Source organism: Phoenix dactylifera, chromosome 2, assembly GCF_051530095.1.
Source record: "Phoenix dactylifera cultivar Ajwa chromosome 2, Ajwa_hap1_PhDact_Kaust_v1.1, whole genome shotgun sequence".
Lineage (NCBI taxonomy): Eukaryota > Viridiplantae > Streptophyta > Magnoliopsida > Arecales > Arecaceae > Phoenix > Phoenix dactylifera.
In genome coordinates, this window is record NC_143191.1 from 41,120,787 (window position 1) to 41,142,404 (window position 21,618).

The window sequence follows — 21,618 nt, forward strand, 5'->3', positions numbered from 1 at the left end:
ACAGCTCATTATTATTGAGGATCTTTATCACCATGCATCGTGGCTAGCAATTTTTGTCTCTACCTACCACCATTGATAATCTCCACTATCATCCTCCATCGTTAATAATCTTCACTATCATCCAACATCATCGATGATCTCTAGCGATAGCTGCTATTACTACTAATGAAGTCCACCATTGCTCACCATCGATGATACACTATGCCACCACTAGCCATGATGATAATCATTACTACGACCCATCACCAACTTTTTCAACATGTTTAATCATCGACAATAATCTCCACCACCCTCTACGACCACCGTCAAACTCCATGATCTATGACAATGATGATGATGGAAATCACCGGTAATAGTGGTTGATGATGGGATGGCAGGTGATGGTGGGTGGCCAAAGAGATGGGAAACATCGGGCAGGGTCTCTTTTCTTCATATATTTTGAGATGACATGGTGAGAAACATCTTGGTCATAGAAAAGTGAAAATGGTCATTCCTTCAATACCAAAAATAAAATATGCATGGTGGCCATTTTTGCAAATTGCTACCGGCATTACAAACCTTTCAGATTATTTATATTAATGTAATGTACTTTAAATCAATACATCGATGTTTTAGTTTGTTCTTTGGACCAAGACAATTATATGGGCATGTGTGATGCATATATAGGAGAGCAAATTCCTTCGAAAAAATAGAATAAGAAACTAAAAAAAAATACTTCTATATGCAAGAACATATTTTATTATTTTAATTAAAAAAACAGAGATTTCATAATCTAGCATGTGCATCCAATCTTTAGGTCGTTTTCCCATTATATATGATAGACAAAAATATAACATGATTTATCAAGAGGTAGCTCAAGATCATTGGCAATATATTAGAAAAGATATAGCGTTACCATGTATGCAAAAAAAAAAAAAAAATGATGCCATATCCTGTGCACCATCGCTGATAGAGTTTAATTAGGCCGATTTGGGTTTAAGAATTTTTAAATCAAGTTTTCCAACGGTCAGAAGAGAAAGAAGGAAAAGAAAAAAAAAGCGGGGTAATTATGATGACCTGCGGGGTATTTACGCAATATTGGAATGAAAGGAGGGCTAGTATACCGAGTCTTTTTCTTTTTTTTTGGTAAATCGGCCGCTCACACATGACGGGCGTGAAGCTGGCCTACAAAATCAGAAAACAAAATGCTACGCAAGGACGCAGGCACAGCATCGTGGCCCGTCCAAAGAAAATCTTCCGAATGATGAGCCGTGAAAGAAGCAACCCAGTCAGCCGCACCGTTTGCCTCCCGATATACGTGCGAGGCTTGGTAGGAGACAGTCTCCCCCAGCGCTCTACGGATATCATGAAGCAGCGGCCGGTCCTCGACTGAGTACCCCCCTTCCCGGATCCACCCAACCACCGTGGTCGAGTCTCCCTCGAGAAGGAAGTGACCCTCACCAAGTACCCGCCTCGCATAGGAGACACCCTCCCAGGCCGCCTGAAGCTCTGCGGTCGCCACTGATGAGTCAAAAATCCTGCGTCCACCTGCCGCCACAAGTCTGGCATCATGATCCCTAATGATAAATCCCACACCTCCGCAGCTCCCATCCGCTGATACACTGCCATCGAAGTTCACCTTGAGAAAGCCAGGGGGTGGGGGCACCCAGGATACAAGTATCGTTCTAGACGCTGCAAGAGCAGAATGGGAGCCCCAGATGTCCCTAGCCAACCCAGTAGGTGTAGCCTCAACAGCGCCGATGATCTCCGCCGCAAGCCGTAGAGCTCGATCCGCCACCACCCTCGGATGGTGGCTCTCACCATCGAAAACCCATGTATTCCTCCCCAGCCAACAATGATAGGCCAGGTAGGCATCACGTGTCCCCCTCTCCTCGCGTCCAGACCCCCGGACCGAGGCCTCCAAGTGACGAAGGAACTCCTCAACGGACGCCCACAACTGCCTCTGGTCGGGCTGAGCTGAAGCATGTCTCCATATCTGACTAGCTCTAGGGCACTCAAAAAGAACATGATAGATGGTCTCCTCTGTCGCCTGACAAGCTCCACATCCAGCCTGGACTCTCACTCCCCGTCTCACCAAAACCCCACTAGTAGGTAAACACCCCCAAGCCACCTTCCACAGGAACAAGGCCACTCGGGGGTGAATGTGCATCCTCCAAATCTAGCCGCAGTCCATCTGTCTCGCAGAGGGCCCTCTACCAATCGCTAAAAGGTCCCGAACTCTCACAGTCGTCCTGCCTGTCCTGCTCCATACCCTCCTGTCCACTGCCTCCCCCTCCGGGATCGGCAGAGCTAGGACGCGCTCAGCAAGGTGCTCCCCGAATACCTGTCGAACAAGGCTCGTGTCCCACCTCCGCTCCCCCTGGGCCAATAAGGCACACACTCTACGTCCCTCCATCCAACCATGGTCAATCTCGGTGGGCCACCCCTGCAATGCTACCTCAGCCAGCCATCTATCCTCCAAAATGCTGATCGACCGCCCATCCCCAATCTCTCACCTGATCTCTGGCAACACTCCTGGGGCGCGAACGCAGATCTCTCTCCAAATAAAGGAAGCCCCTCGGCCAGTACGTAGGACGTAGTGGGGGGCAGGGTCCCCGTACTTCGCCCTCAACAGAGAGCCCCAAAGGCCCTCAGGCTCTAGAAGAAACCTGGCTGCCAACCTGGTCGCCAGTAACTCCCTCCGCTCGACCAGTGAGAGAATACCAAGTCCTCCCCTGTCGGTCGGCTGGCAAATAGACTCCCAAGCCACCAGGTGAACACCGTCTCTGCCTCCCCGCCGTCCCCAGATGAAAGTGCGAAACATCCTCTCCAATCCCCGGATCACAGCGAGAGGGACCAGGGTATTGGAGAGCAAATAAGTGGGGATAGAGCTCAACACTGACCGTACCAAGATGACTCGGCCCATCATCGACAGTGCCCCCGCCTGCCAACCCTCCAAACGGTGGGTGATGCTCCGCTCCATGGATGTACACTCCCTCTGACGTAGACGGCGTCCCGTAATAGGCACCCCGAGGTATGTAAGGGTCCCCACCTGCTCTCCAATCCCTAGTAGACTCATAATCGACTGCCTCGCCCCATGGTCAGTCTTCGGGCTGAAGAAAATGGCAGACTTGGTCAGATTGACCTGCTGCCCCGACATGCCACAATATGCCCCCAAGATCCTACTAATGGCCCGGGCTGATCTGCTCGTCGCGCGGGCTAACAGTATACAGTCATCAGCGAATAGCAGATGCGAAACCCTAGCCGTCCCGGCCCCCGGGCCATAGACCTCCAACTCCTGCTCATGGACGGCCTGTCTGAGTGCACGGGACAAAGAATCTGCACATAGAATGAACAAAAGTGGTGATAAAGGGCAGCCCTGTCTCAATCCTACCGACGACTCGAAGAAACCTGATGGTGAGCCATTAAACAATAAGGCAAAGGACGGGGACAATATGCAACCGAGCACCCATCTGACCCACTGTGGGTGAAATCCAAATCCCTCCAGGCATCGCCGCACAAACTCCCATCTCATCCTGTCGTATGCCCGCTCCATATCAAGTTTGACTCCCATTAAGCACCTACACTTAGGCGCTTTCTAGAGGTCAGCCATGAACTCATGAGCAATGAGGACGTTATCCGAAATGGAACGCCCCTCAATGAAAGCCCCCTGCTCAGGGCAAATGAGTCTGGGTAGGATACCCCTCATCCTCTGGACTAGTACCCTCGCCACCACCTTATACAGGGTGGTGCACAAGCTGATCGGTTTGTAGTGGCTCGGCTCAACAGGATCCTGTCTCTTCGGAATCAGTGTAATGAAAGTCCTCCTCCACTCCACAGGCATCGCTGTCGACACAAAAAACTGCTGGACTGTCGCAGTCACCTCCTGTCTGACTATGTGCCAATACCTCCTGAAAAAGATAGGGGGGAAGCCATCTGGGCCCGGGGCTCTGTCCTCGCCCAAAGACCAAAGGGCCGCCTGTACCTCATCCCCGGACACTGGACTAACCAAAGCTGCGTTCTCCTCCACTGACACCTGCCTCCCTGGTACCGATCCGCATGCACCTCCATCTGTACCTCCAGACTCGGTCCATCTATCACGAAAAAACTGCACCAAGATCCTCCTGACTGTCTCCTGATCCTCAGACACCCGCCCACTGCTATCCCTAATCCGGCCAATCCGGTTCCGATGTCTCCTGATGATGGTCGACTGGTGAAAGAACCTGGTATTCCGATCCCCCTCCCTAATCCACTGGATCCTGGACTTTTGCCTCCAAAATACCTCCTGCTGCCTCAAAAGGGAAGTGTGTCCAGCCAGTAGTCCCCTGAGCTCCCCCTAATCCACCTCTGAAAGACTACCCCCTCTGTCCTCAAGAGCCTGTAACCTGGTAATGGATGCCTCCGTCTCCTCCACCCTCCTGAAGATATTCCCAACCTCCTCCTTATTCCACCGTTGCAATCGGCGTCTGGTTGCTCAAGTTTCCGGGTAACCCTATACATCACATCCCCCCTAACCGGCATCTGCCACGCCTCTCTCACCACCTCCCACGACCGTGGGTAAGACAACCATACCTTCTCAAAGCGAAAAGGACAATGAACTGGAAAGGTATAAGGGGTACTCACCAATACTGGGCAATGGTCAGAAGCAATCCTGGGCAGGTGGCGCACCAAGAAGTCCGGAAATCTCTGAAGCCATCCGGGCATCGCATACACTCGGTCAATCCGCTCCCAAACACGTGCCATCCCCAGCCTGTTGTTGCACCAAGTGAAGCGCGGACCAGTGAAACCAAGATCAGCCAGCCCATTAGACTGGATAAAGTCCTGGAACTCTCTAACCTCAATGTTGTTGGAGAAGACCTTACCCCCTCTCTTGTCCTTCGGGCTGTCAATGCAATTGAAGTCCCCTGCCATCATCACAGGGTGGCCAAGCTGAATGAGGCTGGTGGCCTCCTCCCACAAGACTCTCCTCTCCCGATGGTTTGTACTGGCATATGTGGCTAAAATGACCCACGGAGGCCCAGCCCCCTCAGAAATAACCAGGATCACCTGTTGGTTGCACTTGTGGAAGACATCAATGCCAACACCCCCCAACCTCCATAACACAATGATGCCCCCTGAGAGGCCCCAAGAGTCCACCGCATATGTCCCCCATGATCGCGGGATGGCACGCCTAGCTCGTTCCAAACTAGATCCCGACAGTCGGGTCTCAAGCAAAACACAAACATCTGGGTCATGCAAACTCACTAACCTACGGAAGGCCGGCCGAAAGGAAGACTTCCCCGCTCCCCGACAGTTCCAAAGAAGAACCTTCATAACAACACTTGGGTGTTTTGATGCATGGCCACCCCTTCGGGGTCTTGCAGCCCTCCCTCCTTACTACACGCCGCACCCTCTTCCAGCACGGCCATCTCAAGCACCACCTTCAATTGGTGTACCAAGGCTTCGTGTGTCGTTCCCCGTGGGTGCCCGGTGCTCACAGTCTCAACTATCACAGGCTTACTCTGAACTTCCATCTCCTTGGGCTCCTCTGCCGTTCCCCCCTTAGACATCTCACCTAGGGTCTTCTTCCCAAGTGAACAATCTGTGGAAGAGAGCAAGATTTCATCCCGCACAGTCTCGGCCCCATCACCGTTCCTGGTTCCTCCGCAGACCGACTTGGGAGACGACCCAAGCTCCGTTGGCGGGAGGCCACCTCGCCCGAGTTCATCCACCGCCCGAGCATCCACCCCGCCTGGCGCCACCGGAGGCAGACCCCCATCTCCACCGCCCGCCGCCATACCTCGTCGAGGAACGGGATCCGCAGAAGATCGCTCCCGGTTAAAACCACCCTTGCCGCCCCCGCCGACAGACCTCCCAACTCGCAGGCCTTCCGCGATCGCCGGAGACGCGCTCCGACTCCTGAACCGCCGCCGGTCGCCATTCTTGTTCGCCGCCCCGGCCACCGGCACGCGGAACCCCGGCACGAGGGACCCGGGCACAAGGGGGGCCGAGTGGTCTCGGGCCAGACCTCGCTCCGGCCCGAGGGCCCCCCGCCGCTTTGAAGGGCTTCTGGCCCTTTTCATTGGGCTGGGTCCACTGTTCAGACTGGGAGGGCCCAGCCCAGGCCCCTGATCACAGGCCCGGTCTGGACCGGGCCCGCTTGGGCTTGGACGACTCCCTGCCGAGTTAGACTCGGAGTCGACTCGGTCCGCTGTACCGGTGCCGCCGCCACGCCCAGCACCGGTTCGACTCCTCCCGCTCCCTTCGCCGGCGAAATGCGCCGAGCGACCTTCTTAGGCTTCCGCCAGCCCTCAGAGTCCGGCGATGACTGAGGCTCGCTCGCCCCTCCCTTGGCCAGACACGGGCCCGAGACGGTATGAACCGGTTCCCGAGTCGGCTCGGTGCGGGAAGTCGTCGTCCCCTTCGGCCTCGCCGGAAACCTAGCCCCACCGCCTCCTCGCTGTGCCGGAAACCTAGAAGAGGTCATCCATGGGCCGAAGACCCTCGGCCTACTCCCCCCGGGTACATTTCCCTCCGTAGACGACGAAGAGCCGCCAGGGACTTCATTGACCATCGGGATCGATCTCCCTTCCGCCTCGCAGAACCGGCACTCCCCCGCCTGATGACCGGTGCGGGCACAGAGGTAGCAGAGGCTCGGCAGATCTTCGTAAACGAAGGCCTGCCAGAACCTATTCTTCCCCCATTGGACTAGCGTACCAGGAACCAGAGGGAGGCTGGCGTCGATCTCGACCTTGGCTCGGGCATAGCCGACCCTCCGCCTCTCACTTGACACCGCATCGAGCGCCAGTGGCCTCCCCGCCGCCGCCACCATCTCCAGGATGGATGCATTGTCCCAATACTCCAACGGCAGCCCCGGTAGCCTAACCCAGACGACTGTCCGGCTAACCGAGTGGACGCCCGGGGTGAAGTCCGGCCGCCAGTCCTCCATCGACATCAGCTGGCCCCCCACCAGCCAAGGGGCCACAGCCATCGCCTTCGCCCGCTCCTCCCCTGACCCGAACCGGATAGTCAGAACGCCCTCCGCCATTGGGAGAACCTCCACCGGTTGCAGGAGCTTAGCCCGTCCTCTGAGTTCACGAGCCACAATCTCTGCCGGAATGCGCCGCCCCAAACTCTTGGCGTGCACAGCTCTCCCCTCCCAATCACTCCTCGCCTGCATCACCCTCTCCGTCGGCAGCGTTACCACCCGGGGAAAACGACGCTCGAGCGCAGCCAGTTCCTCCTCGGTAAACCGGTGGCAACCCATCTCCGGTTGGGACGGAAGCCCTCGCGCCACCCCAACCCACCGTGGAGTGGTCTCAGCCCGGCCTGGCAAGGGAACATCCCGTTTCCCCCGGTCAGAAACCCCCCCCCCCCCCCCCGGCGGCTGCCATCCGGCGAGCCCACCAGTTACTCGGTGTAAAGCCTTTTTCTTTAAAGAGCTCATTATACGTATGACGTATCCCCCACCCCACCCTCCACCACCACAGAGCAATCGTAACATTGCTCTTCTTCTGTATCAAGAGGGTAAAAGAAGCTCCTTTTGGTACTTTCTCCCGACTTCTGAAGCTAAAAATTCCAATCATGCCTCTCTTTTTTTCCCTTCTATGAAATATATGAGTTTTTCTGTTCATATATTTATATATATGCTGTAAATTTCGTTCTTTATGGATCAAGAACAGCAAGAAATTCTTTTATTTCTTCTTTTTATTCTTTATACGAATTTGGATTTTGATTTTATTTTCAAGCGGTGGACTGTGATCAATTTTGACCTAATTTTTTAAATTAGTTTCTCACTCGAGCATCTTCTTGTTCTGTTCTCCTTTTACGAGTTAGGGGTATTATAGAAATTGTTAGCCGATTTGGGATGAATTTTCTTTCGTTTAAGCCGGATGTCGTGTCAAAAAGATTTCCAGCTTCTTCGTTACTCTTTCTTGATGCTTATCTTTGTTGAATAATTGGTGCCTTGTTTAATTGTGGATTACCTGTTGTTTCTTTATTCGGATATACGCTTGTTGTCGCTCACTATGTATTATTTTGAATCGTATCACCACACACACACACACACACAACAAGAGAACAAAAAAATAAATTTGTGAAAAATAATTCTTGTGATGATTTATCAATGAACGCATTGCATAATTTAGCTTGATTGTTTAACTCTATTTTGTTCAAAGAAATTAATGCTAAGCTACTCTGTTCTGATTTTATCTACGGAACCTGTGAAAGGAAACGCTGATTTGAAATTTATAAGCAAGAGTTATGGGAGATACAGATAGAGGCCATTTAAACTTTGCTTTTCTAGAAAGTATTTCTAGAGGCTATATATCGGTCGTAAACGAATATAGGTTGCATGGCATTGTGGGTGCAGCTATCCTTGGGCTTATTCTGCCTTTAGTAGTTTCATCACTATATGTGCTCAAGAAGAAGAATAAGCAAAGAGCAGTGCAAATAAATGTGGGTGGTGAGCCAGGTCTTACAATGCGACATATTAAGTTCTCCTCTTTAGTTGAAGTTCCTTGGGAAGGGGCCTCAACAGTGGCAGCTCTTTTTGAGCAATCTTGCAAGAAGCATACTCAACGTCGGTTTCTTGGAGCACGGAAGCTAATCTCCAGAGAAGTAGTAGACTCTGCTGATGGGAGGAAGTTCGAAAAGCTTCATCTTGGGGAATACAGGTGGCAAACATATGGGGTAATATTTGATCGTGCTTGTAATTTTGCCTCTGGTCTTATCAAAATGAGCCACATTGCAGAGAGACGTGCCACAATTTTCTCTGATTCTAGGGCAGAGTGGTTCATTGCCTTGCAGGTAGACATGTAGTTGTTTATATCAGATATATGCATATCATTTTCCTCTACATACATAATAAGTATGCTTAATAACAGTTGCTCTTATTTTAATCTGGGATGCTTTCGCCAAAATATAACAGTCGCAACAATATATGCATCTCTTGGTATGGATGCGCTTATCCACTCACTTAATGAGGTGAGAATAGCCTGCCATGGATTATGTGTTACATGCTTCGGCTACTATAGCTTTTAGACAAAGAGGACTGCATCCTTTCTTTCCCTTTTTTCTTTTGAGTAGAAGTATATTTTTGTTTTATTCATGTATCCTAGTGGACATTTTAGGACCGATCTGTGCTATTTCTGTACCTGTTCTTAATTTTCTATTGAGTGAGGCTGCAACCGTTCGCTCATTTATTCAGCTGAGAAACAATAATTCCATGATTGCTGCATTGGTGCTGTGAGCTACTATAATTTTTGATCGAGACAGTTTCATCTTTATTTCTTTTTCTTTCTCTTATATTGATAACAAATTTTAATTTGTTTGCTATCTTAGCAGACATTCCTTGACTTGTCTAGGGCTGTGACTATATTTTTTTTTCTATGGTATTTTATGTAAAATTTTCAATTTATGTGTCATTGATATTATGAAACACTGGTGACAGTGATTCCATATTCTGATGCTTCAAAATTTTTTCTCCTCATCCCACAACTACTTCTTGCTTCTTTTTTTTTTTTTTTTGTTTTCGGCGGCAGGGGCTGGGCCCAATAATTCGGCGAGCACCTGAGCTTCGACATGACTGGTCGCGTCGGATGATGATGACTCCCCGACACGCTCTGAAATAAGAGTTGTTGCCCTGTCCTATAATGCACAAAAAAAAAGTCATATTAATATATGGCAATAATAGAACTAATAATAATATCGTTGAAAGATTCAAAGATGAATACATACAACTATATCTCTTGCCTCATCCCGAACAAAACTGCCATCTCGGTGGGTATGAGTCATCTTATAAAACTCCACCTTATCAGGCTCCCTTCCATTATCATCCATCTATAACAAAAAGTATATTGACAAGCTAGTTATCATGATACATGCTATATGATAGAACATTTTAAAATAGTTTCAAAGAGTTTCAAAATAACTTACGAATCCAGCTCTACACCTAGCATAACTCATCGAGCCTGAAGTATGAAGAACAGTTTGAGAGGCTTGTGCAGCTCTACCAATGTTGAAATATGTCTTCCTAAAAAAAGAATAAACAATATAATATATTTAATGTATAAAGTTGTAATCTATATTATTAGTAAATACAATCTAAGGAATTGAAAAAATATACACAACCTGAGCTTTTTCTGAAAACCAGTAGCGGACAAGCTCCCTCCATTGATGAGGGATTACATCAGGAGGACAAACACGAGCCACCTCCTCTTCAGTCATGCCCACGTGCGTCTAGTCCGCCTTTAGTTTCGCCTTATATTCTTTCCATTTGCGGTTGACGGACTTCAACACCCAATCATGGCTATTTACAGGAAAGACAAACTTTTTCTACACCAAAGTCAAGAATGTTATAACAATGATAAATCAAAAAATAAAATTATGATAGTAAGCAAATTCAATTCTTTACCTTAATAACTTTAAGAAGCTCAACCTTATACGAAGGAAGCATTTCATTCCATTTCGTATAGTTGAGCGGACACAACTGACCCTTCCGCACAACCGATCTTAGAAAAGTCGATAAAATGCTTGCAGCCCTCTTGATAGGCTGCCCCAGTCATTGCATTGGACGACGATCTTCTCATCCTCACGTAGGCTCCACACGTCCTGTGCTCGTGTAGGTCCTCGTGTCCTCCTCACTCTCCCCAGTTCATCTATAAAAATAAAATAAAATATCCATGGATTGTAAGAAAAATTAATATAAAAAATGTAAATCAAATTATCCTGGATGTGCACGTCATCCATGTCTGGACAATCAACAGGTGGCACGTGCGCAGACTGAGACTCGCGCTGCTGGGGCTCGTCGGGCTGTTGGGACCGTAGGGACTAATCGGAAGAAGATCCCACGGATGTGTGCTGAAACTCAACATCTCTGAATCGTTTTTCTCGCGGCATGTTGTTACCTAGTATGCACAAAAAGAAGCAATATTAGTTAAATAATAAATAAAATCTAAATGAATTGCAATAGAATATATCTGTTTCACCAGGTTGTTTCTTGTGTTTTAAACATTGTAAGACCACAAGATTCATTTCAAACATTTATGAATAGTTGAACCAAGTCAATGCTCTTTTCTTGCTTCTACTCATGATGTAAATCCACTTCAGGCATTTCTTTTCTGTTGCCTTATTAGTTTCGAAAACTTTTATTAACTTCCCCTCTCACTGAACTTTCTCAAGTAAATGCCAGTAATCTTGTTTTGAAGTTATGCATATAAATGGCAGCATAGATCATTTTTGTCACTAAAATGCTTGGAAATCACAATTTCAGATGTTTACTGTGGCATCCCCCCTAAAATATGCATTTAGATCATATGCCTTTTCCATCTGTCCTCAGAACTAAAATATGCATTTAGATAATATGGCTTTCCCTCTGAACCGCTAACTGAGGACTCCATAAAAATTAGCAACTTCTGCTATTTCAAGAGATAAGTGTTGATCAGTTGGTCACAGTTCAATTTTATCAAGCCTGGCTGGCCTTTTGGTGAGACACCTCATAGGCCATATACAAGATTTAAAGAGTATGTCATTAGATATACTAGTGATGCTAGTTTTGGAAAAATTCATGAGTATGCTGCATAATTTCAATACACGATGTTTCGTGTGTATCAAGATCTTCAGAGAGATCTTTTTCAACCTCTGCTTTTTAACTCCTGCAAAGATGATCAAGACCATCTTCACCCACCATCGTCAGAAAACCCACAGCCGTATTGCAGTACATGTCGCATTGTTTGATTAGAAATTATAATCTCCAGAATTAGTGCACTTCATTTCATTCTATCACTAGTTTATATCTTCAGTGTCAAGCCACATTTTGACAACAGTATTTCAATCAAACTAGGATGGCTGCATTATTTTTACTTTCTTTCATTGGTCAATCATGGTAAGTTGAAAGTTCTCATGTAGAAATTTCTTACTTCAATCAAATCAGCACCAAGTTTGAAGACTTTGTTAACAATCTAATGCTCTTGCTGCTCCAAGTCAGAAAGCAAGGACACTAATCTTCATGTTAACAGTTCATGAGGATCATGCAATTAATAAATGCTAAAATAAGGAAGAACATTTCGAAGGACTCGGGAAATGTGGATAAACTATGAGAATCACTAATACAAACTCATGGATCTATAGGGTATTAATAAATTAGGGTATAATTCCTCTAATTAGTTGCTAGTTATAATTAAATTTTTCAATTTAATTAAACTTTTAGATTAATATATATCCGATTTAAACTGCTCTTACCTTAATTCGTAATTAGTATTTAATACTTTATATCAAAATAAAGGCTCCCTTCCCATCCTTTTTTGTATTTTAAGCAACTGTATTTATACTAGTCAAACTTCATAATTGTTCAATCCCATCGCTGCTAATTATAACTAGCAACTAATATACAAACTCACTAATTAGAGGAATGCTTCACGCAGAAGTATCGTGGACTAACTAGCAACTAGAAAGACTAAATCTAGAAGTACCATTGCTCTGCTACCATGTTATTATAACAACAGATGGATGAAGTACAAAGAGAAAAAAAAAAAAGAGAATACAAAAGGAAATGAGATAAGGGTTTCGCGATTTTTGATATGAGAGTCAGAAAAACAGAGGCATGTAGACCAGAACTGAATACAAAAATCATAAAATGCTGATTATTGCTCGTTTTCTTTATTCTTCATTTTACCAACACTATATTTCACCAAGTTAATCAAAACATTTAGAGATTATAACGCTATCACGAGATCAAAACTGCAAAATTAGAACGGAACAAGAAAAATATCTTCCATACCTTCGGCCGGAGATTCATCGGGAGAAGCGGTTGGAGGAGAGGGTGCGGAGGACGCCGAATGCTGGACCGCCGCCACTGGAGAGGAGGGAGGAGGAGAGGACAAGGGTCCGCGCTCAGGAAACCCTAGAAACCCTAGGTTTTGGAGAGCGTGGAGGCGGAGGAGGGAGGAGCTAGGGTCGGCTAGGGCTTGTTATCGATCTAGGATGGGGGAGAAGGGGGCGGCTGCTGGGTTTTGTTTAGAATTAGGTTTTCGACGACGCGCGCGAATACGTGTTGTCTTAGGTTGTACAATACAACGACGCTAATTAGCGTCGTATATTGCCGACGCTTTTTAAAAATGTCGGGCTTTTTAGGTGCTACAAAGAAAACCGCCGACGCTTGTGTGAAGCGTCGGCAAAAAAGCATCGGCGAAAACCAATTTTGCTGTAATGAAGCTCCCCCCTAGAGCTTCTCCCCCCTTTCATAGGAGGGAGTGTAGCGGTTATATGCAATCGGGCGTGATTGCACAAATCTTAGTTTAAATGAGTTACCTTAAACGACCCGAGATTTCGGGCTAGCTGGCGATCAGTTGACGCGTGAATTCAAATATTGACAGCCGTTGAGGCAGAGATTGCTGGATTTGATCTCGGATTTAGAAGATTTGACCGTTTTTTCCTTAGGCGGACCGGTTTGACTGTTGGTAGAGTCGGGGTCGGCTCGAGGTCAATCGGGCTTTGCTCGGCTGAGACCATGCATGCCGAGGTCGTGCCTGCCGAAGCCATCCTTATTGGGATTACGCCTGTCGTCGGATTCGGGTGTTTTAATTGTACCTTGCGGGATGGTCCACTTTTTTCCCCATCACTACCCCCCGACTTCCGAGCTCGAGCTGTTTTCGAGCTCGGATGAAGGAAGTAGCTATTTCTGTCATGCTGATGAGTTTAGGCGGTTTCAAATCATTTTGTCATTTCGAAAGGAGAAGAAAAGGCACTTTTAGATGTTTTTAATGAAGGCGCGAGGCGGCGTCTTTCTGTCTTCCGAGGCGATTTGTGCTGCGGCTTCATAATGGGACTCCAGTGTTCGAAGAGACGCTTGCTCCCATTCTACCTTTAAAGCGGCGATCCAGGTTGATACGCTGGGCCAATTTCCGAGGCTGGCACGTGGCATGATCTGGATGGGAGGCGCGACTTGCTTTTGTCGATCCGATCCGTTGGGAGGGTCTATATAACGGGTCTATATAAACCCCAGCTTTGCCCTAAAGATCTTCATTTGGCCGCCATAGTCTTTGCCTTCTTCTTTCTCCATTTTACTTTCTTCCACTGTGGTCTAATCTTCCCCGAAGGTGCCTCTGAGTATTTTCTAGAGGTTCTTCTTGATTTTCTATTTCTAGTCGTCGGTGCTTTCGGCGAGGACCACGGTAGGTCTCCCACTCACGCCTGCTCGGAGGCTTGCTTTTTCTTCTTCATCCTCCTTCCTCTTTTTTTTTTGTTGAATTCGTGAGCGGGACAAATGTCGGACGACGCTTCGTCTTTTGCTGGGGTTCCTTCTAGTAGGAGGGAGGTTGAGCCGGAGGTGGGCCATGGCCCAGACGGAGTCGGGTCGAACCTGACTAAGGAGGAACTGGGCATGATTCGGACCCAGTTCCTCTTTCCACGCAAGTTTGCTTTCGACCTCGCGGGGCCGAAGGATCGGGTCATGAGACCCCCTCCAGGTCGGATTGGAAATGTGCAAATAGAGCGTGGCGGACCGGGAATTGGACCTTTGCGGCTTGGTTAGAAGCCCGTTGTTGAACGTTCTTATGTTTTCTTCTCTTCTCTCTCTCTCTCTCTCTCTCTTTTTCTTTTTTTTCTTCTTTCCGCTGAGAAACAACAACAAGAATTCCAATTGCAATCCCTGAGGATGGTAACAAAGCATATATCAGCAGCCAGAATAGTTCCAAACTCAGACGCGCTAAAAAAAAACAGCAAGAACGATTATTCTATCTAGTTCCAAACGTAAAAGAGAGAGGGGGAGAAGAGAAGGAGAGAGAGAGAGATTGATTGATTGCAAAATAAAATAAAGTTTTAGTTTATGAAGAAACAAAAGAATAAAATGAAAATGAGATATCACTACCTTAGATTGTATTTACTAATAACATAGATTACAAATTTATACATTAAATATATTATATTGTTTACTCTTTTTTTGGAAAGAGATATTCCAACATTGGTAGAGTTGTACGAGCCTCTCAATCTATTCCTCATATTTCAGGCTCGATGAGTTATGCTAGGCGTAGAGTTGAATTCGTAAGTTTTTTTGAAACTCTTTGAAACTATTTTAAACTATTCTATCATATAGCATGTATTATGATAACTAGTTTGCCAATATACTTTTTGTTGTAGATAGATGATAATGAGAGGGAGCCTAGTAAGGTGGAGTTTTATAAGATGACTCACACCCACCGAGATGGCAGTTTTGTTCGGGAGGAGTTAAGAGATATAGTTGTATGTATTCATCTTTGAATCTTTCAATGATATTTTTATTAGTTCTATTATTGGCATACATTAATATAACTTTTTCTTTTGAGAGATATAGGACAGGACAACAACTCTTATTTCAGAGCGTGTCGGAAAGATCATCATCATCTGACGCGACCAGTCATATCGAAGCTCGGTGCTCGCTGAATTATTGGGCCCAGAGCATTATGGTCGAGTGAGAGGTTATGACATTGGAGTTACCCCCACTCAGTTGTCTGCAGTGGGCATGTATACAAGTGCTGGAGAAGGTAGTAGTAATGCAGAAGTGAGTAGACTTCGGGCATCAATTGGAGATATGAAGGATCGCTATCAGGTAGAGTTGGCGGAGCTGAAGCAGAACCAACAAACTTTGCAGTCTCAGCTTTAGCATATTTTATCTATTTTACAGGGATTTCTTCCTCCTCAGGTAAATAACTATATATATTTGATGACTTTACATAATTATCACTTATTTTGCATGAGTTAATGATTTTCGTATTCCAAACTTCTAAATTTCTTCTTTTTTTTGTAGATTTCTGATACTTCAATAGCTCATAGAGATGATGATAGTGCTGAATCCGGTCCTGATACTTTTTAGAATGTTATTTTAGAAGTTTTATATGTATCTTTCTTATATTTTTCAAAGTACATTAATTATAATTCTAAACTTATTATGTAAATTTAATCATATATGCCAATATGAATGTTTCAAATGATCTGAATGTTTGTGTTGATGTAAATGTAATGCAGATTCATATTGTTATAATGTGATTTATGATATGCTTTTGTTTTTCTAATATTTTTTTTAAAAAAAAATCCCTTCCGACGCTTTAAAGCGTCGCTAAAAAACAGCTTTGGCACGGGCTGGCACGCTTTCGCCGACGCTTTCAGGCGCCGGTAAAAAGCCTCACTTTCGCTGACGCTTTTAAAGCATCAAAGTGTCGGTAAAAATGGTCACGCCGATGCTTATAAGCGTCGGAAAAAACCCCCGCCATTATGCCGGCATGCCCAAGTAGTAGTTTATGCCGACGCAAAAATGCGTCGGCAAAACGACGTACGCCGACGTTTTAATAAGCGTCGTTAAATCTTTGGTTTTGCTTACGCTTTCTTTTAGCGTCGGCAAAAACTTTTCCTACTCAGGTATCGCCGATACTTTTGCGACGCTTGCTCTAGCGCCAGCTGGTATTTTACCGACGCTAATAAGCGTCGGTAAGGGCTATAAAAAATGCCGGTAAAAGATACTATTTCTATAGTGTTTTGAGAGTAGGTCAATGGTTACGCAGTCTAAAACTGATTGCATGAAATAAGGGAAGAGGAGAAAGATAAGTTAATTTTTGCTTCCTTTTGTTCTAATTTATGAACTTATGAACTCTATATTCAAACTTTTGATAGTTTAATCAAGAGGCTAATACAGAACACCAATTGGCTAGTGGACTGTTGAAATTTTTAAATTTTGATAGGATAGATAAAATTGACTGGTTCTAGAACTTGTACTTTTACAATATTATAAGACAAAGTCCGGGAAGTGAAACCCACACATCTTTACCTATTTCATTTTATATCCATTCCATGAATTTCATTTCCTTGACTTCTGGAGCAGGCCTCCTGACTAAAATCATTTAGCATACCCTTTTTTTTCTTTCTGATTTTATGTGTTCATCCCCTTTATGGCAATATATCCCAGCTTTCATCTTTATAATAAATATAAATATATCCCTTTATATTATTCTAAAATAAATGAAATAGAGAAATTTAAAAATATGAGCTGATATGCCTCAGATCCAACTTCTGACATCATCAAGGCCAGCTCATCACGTGGCTTCCGCTAGAAATGCCATAAAGCTATTAAAAGCTTCTCCAGTTTGGGGCAGTTACAACTTAGCCCGCAAATGCATATAGGTTATTCCAGGGGACCATTCGGTACGATTATTCTTGCTCGTTCTCTGCTATTCTCATTTTTCTGGTTACCATTTTTTCAAAATCTTTATTGAAGAACTTTTCACCGGGCAAACTCTAGCAATCCTTTGGTATTTTTTCTGTTAATTTCAGGTCTGAACACAGCCGACCACTCGCCGGTTGTTCAACTCGTCCGATCTCTTCAGCTCGAAGCTCACCTTCAGCTTGAATTTTGACAGCAACAAAGATAAATTGAGGACATGCTTATCATATATGCCCCAGACAATTTTGGAACGAGTCCATTGTTCAAATACAACTGCAAATGCATGTAACGAAGTGCTCCACATGTCACAGAAACTAAATTCAGAACACAGCTGATAAGAACTCTTCTCAGAATTAATACAGCTAAAGGTTGAACTTGGACCTAGTGCCTAGTATGTGGACCAGAAAGCTATGCAGGCGACTTTTGTAGACCTAGCCTTTCTCAGGATTTAATTGATGGGAGAGGACATCAGGTTGCTGGGGGTCACTCTTTTGATTTATCATAGTATAACATCACTATAGCAGTAGCTGAAGTAGTAGTAATAGTACAGGCTACGCATCAGTCACTTTTTGATTTATCATTTATTATTTGTGCGTTTTATAATGTTATTTACATGGCACTTGGAATTTTACGCTAAGCAAATTCCCACGTACTTTATTTAGTTTTCTGATAAATATATAGTATTGAAATCGACATGGCCATATGTATTTTGTTCGTGATTAGAATCAGAATCGAATTTGGAATCAAAATAAAATTTAAATACAACGATAATAAATGTTATTGGGCTTGCCCAATTTTTTCTCTAAAAACTGTTAGCAATATATCATATAAATAAACAAATGAATCTATTAATTCAATTAATGGAAAATCTTAAAAAAAATAATATACATACATATTATTCGGCATCCAAATAATTTTATTTTAATGCAAAATAAATCTAATCTAGCACAAAATAAATCTATGCATTTAATAAATTTATATCATAAAATTTCAAATACCACAAATCTACTAATATTAAATTAAAAATAAAAGTAGAAGAAAGTAGTCTGATTGAAGAAAGGTCGAAGCGCGTAGACGCTGTCCCAAAGAAGTATTTGCCCTCACGTACGGGTCTCCCGGCAATCCTTCTCGGAGATACGACGATCCTACAACTTCTTCTTCGGCACGTCTCGGAAGAAGTCAAAGCGAACCCGATCGGACTTGCAGATCCAGCAAAGAGCGTAATGAAAAGAACTAAATAAACTGAATGAAAATGTAAAAACAAAATTCGGAAGTGGCTAAGAGGAAGAAGATTTTTTTCAGAATTTTTTCACTATTTTTTTCAAATTTTTCGTCTCTCTCTCCAAAAGAGATGAAATCAAGGAGTTTAAATAGAAATTTTTACAGGGGCAAAATAGTCTTTTGTGAACACGTTTTCAAACGCATCCGTTTTCAAATGCGTAATGCCCGGTGGCATTACCTTTTTCTCAAATGCGCACGTGGCCAAATTTCGGGCCGCGTGCACATTTAAATTTTTCCTAACAATAACGACAAATGGTTGATTGTATTAAGTATCACACATGGCTCGTGAAGGGAATCAGGTGGGTTGATGCTGTTGTGGTTTCAATCCTATTACAAGAATAATATGTAGTCCGCAAGATATGTGAGACACCATCAAAGGAGATGACTGAAGGTTGCGAAGATTGAAGAGCAACTTGATTGAAGAAAAATTGCAAATTTGGTGTCCACTAACATGAATCTGATTCTAGCCATGCAAGATGATTCTTAAGATTTGAGCATTGGATAGAGACACTAGATGCCTTCTTTATTGATTTAAATTTCCATCATTTATTTGCTTACGTTTTGTTGCAGAATTTAGCAGTTGGTTGAATATTTCCATCTTCTGTAAGTCAATACTTTGCAAATTCTGTTTACAGGGCAGCTCCTAGATGTGTTTCCTAACCTAAGGTGCAAGCAATGCATTTGTAAAGTTCTCGTTAGGGGGCATTGTTTAAGGTTTCAATGACACCAACATCACCAAATGAGAGTCATTCCTCAATTTTTTCCCCCTCTCCAATATAACAAAATAATTGTTTTATATGTCCGGTTGAACTTGGACTAGGTTCATTTGGAAATTAAATATCGGTTGCTTTTATCAATTATAACAGAATAAATGACAATAACTGAGGAATAATAGTCTTTTATTTTCTGAAATAATCATTTATGTAAATTTTTAATATGTAATATAAAAATTCAAATTTGAAAGAAAAAATCAGTAAGATAAATACTTACATTGTAAAATAATGATCAACTATTCTTGTTATCACTAATTTTTGTTTTGTAAAGTAAGTTCCATAAGGTTTCTTCCTATCCTTTTTTTTTTTTTTACTGTTTTAACTCTGCCTTGAAATGGCAGATAATTATCTATCTGATGTCTCAGGATTATCATAATACGCCATGGCAGCATTTTGCTTAGAAAGAAGAAAGCATTTGCATTATTTGTATGTCGATATGATGCCCAATTGTTTATGAAATCCTTAGCTGACCATGTTGGTAATTGCTGCCATTCCCTTCGTTCTCACTGATAGATGCTAAATAATGCATAAATTAATATTTTATTCGTAGCACTTATCATTATTTTAATTCATATATTTTGTGAATTTAACTAAAAAAATGTGTTACCTTCATTATTGCATGTTAATAAATTACTAAAGGTAATTCGAGTTTTACTTATTTACTGATTGAGTCTAATGTATGCAGGTCAAGTCAAACTCATTTAGGATGATCGCTGAACCCAAATCGCATACACCCTGCAATTCAAATCCTCTCAGATTTTCGATTCAGCCGTTCATCCCAACGCTATTATTTCTTTCACATCCAACTGAGCTCGACTTTTCGTTCATGTTCTAATATTTTGTCTCAAAACTTCCCACGTTGCAAACTCGTATCACATTCATTAGACTTTATCCCGGTTGAAACCAGCCATTCCAGTCATCCCATCATCCACGAATTAATTCCCCTGCTTTACATCTCGTGCATGATACTTCCGTCCACATTTTTCTTATCCTCCCCTTCTTCCACGTAATTCCTCCCACACATCATAGCCTTTTGGATTAACCCAACCAGCCGTGACTAATCTCCCATCCGAAGAACAAGCCTTCCATGCTAGTCTTCCCGTGTTCCTATTCCCATTCTTTCCCAAGTTTATCTTCTCAGATCACATCTTCCAGCTCTCATACTCTTCCGGATAAACTTCTTATCCCACAAATCAATCTCTTCCAGAACCATCCTTCCAGCGGAACAGATGCCGAGTCTTCCCATCCCATGGCTAGCCGTTCCCAAGCTTCTCCCCTGTTTCAACTTACACGTCTCCGTATTCATTCTCATCCCGTGATCACTCAGATTAGCATCCCGATTCTTCCGGACTCCCAGCTTCAACTGTGTTCATCTTCCCATCGACCTACGCTCCCACGTCATCCGTATCATCCCAGATTTTATCCAAGAGCCATCCGAGCCTTCTCCGCATCATTCCAATATCCCACAGATCAGCTCCCCTGTTCCCAGCTGTCCGCATGTGAGGTCTCAGCATCCTTATCCTCTCCTCATTCCGTGGATCAGCATTCCATATCCTCCCGAGCTTCACGGCGTCAAAATGCATCTTCCCCTGCATCCCAAAACAGAGTGTTATCTTCCCCGCGTCCGCGATTCAAGGATCAGCCCCAAGGTCCTTCATTCCGTTTTCTTCCAAGCATCCCACCGTTCATAAGGATAAACGTCATCCCCTGCTTCAGCGGAACAGAATCTGAATCTTCCCATTGCGAGCTTCACGTCCACGTCTCCTCCGGTTGAAGCAACGTCAGGCTCTTCCAGATCGCGTCAACCATCCGTGATTCAAGTCTTCTTCCCTCCACGGATGAGTTCAGCTCAACTTCTCCACGTCCCAGCTACTTCCACGACCGTGCATATCAGCGTGATCCTTATCCAGATACCAACTGCAAGTATCCAAGGATCAGAGCCGATCTCCCGTATCATGGCTTCCGATTCATCTTCCCAACGTTCACGGATGAATTCCTTCCACGCGATCCAGCCTTCTGTTATCCATGGATAAGCTTCAACTCCAACATCTCGACGGATCAGCATCTTCCAAGATCTCGCCATTCATCACGGACGTTATCCATCCTTGTCTAAGCAACCTTACATGTTCACCCATCCTCCCCTGTTTTGAGTCATTTCTCTGTTTCCGGAAAAGATGGAGCAACCGCCTTCCAACTGCACCTAGCTTTATCCGCGATCAGTTCTTATCTCCATCCGAACTTCTTTGCGTGCATCCCAAACAGCCACATGAGGTACAACAGGGGAGGTGGACAGCCTATATAAAGAGAAGAGTTCTTCTCTTCAGAGCATTCTTCAACTTCGGTTCGGTTCCATCTCTTGACAGGGGAGTTCCCACCGAAGAACCAAGGGAGAGATAATATTTTGGGTATTTTGGGAAT

General features: G+C 44.5%; 2 protein-coding genes across 2 annotated transcripts in view; one reads left to right on the forward strand and one right to left on the reverse strand.

The window, feature by feature from the left end:
* Positions 1–3,577: 3,577 nt before the first annotated feature.
* LOC148702520 (uncharacterized) lies at positions 3,578–7,225 on the reverse strand. The gene is made up of 3 exons (XM_089928189.1): positions 6,485–7,225; positions 4,552–5,184; positions 3,578–4,267 (listed from the first exon to the last, which is right to left on the reverse strand). The coding sequence occupies exons 1-3, from the start codon at positions 7,223–7,225 to the stop codon at positions 3,578–3,580; spliced, it is 2,064 nt and encodes a 687-aa protein (XP_089784315.1).
* Positions 7,226–7,864: 639 nt separating this feature from the next.
* The window catches only part of LOC103699705 (long chain acyl-CoA synthetase 8-like), a 45,508-nt gene continuing 31,754 nt past the window's right edge, over positions 7,865–21,618 (forward strand). The window contains exon 1 of the mRNA XM_089929020.1: positions 7,865–8,766. Within this exon, the coding sequence (XP_089785146.1) occupies positions 8,221–8,766 (546 nt within the window). The 5' untranslated portion in view covers positions 7,865–8,220. The remainder of the gene's footprint in view (positions 8,767–21,618) is intronic.

Coding starts and splice junctions, on each gene's coding strand:
- LOC148702520 (XM_089928189.1), bottom strand. CDS start 7,225: ATGGGTTGCCACCGGTTTACCGAGGAGGAACTGGCTGCGCTCGAGCGT. Junction 5,185..6,484: donor CGTCGTCTACGGAGGGAAAT/GTACCCGGGGGG, acceptor GTTTTGCTTGAG/ACCCGACTGTCGGGATCTAG. Junction 4,268..4,551: donor GTCCTTTTCGCTTTGAGAAG/GTATGGTTGTCT, acceptor CTTTTGAGGCAG/CAGGAGGTATTTTGGAGGCA.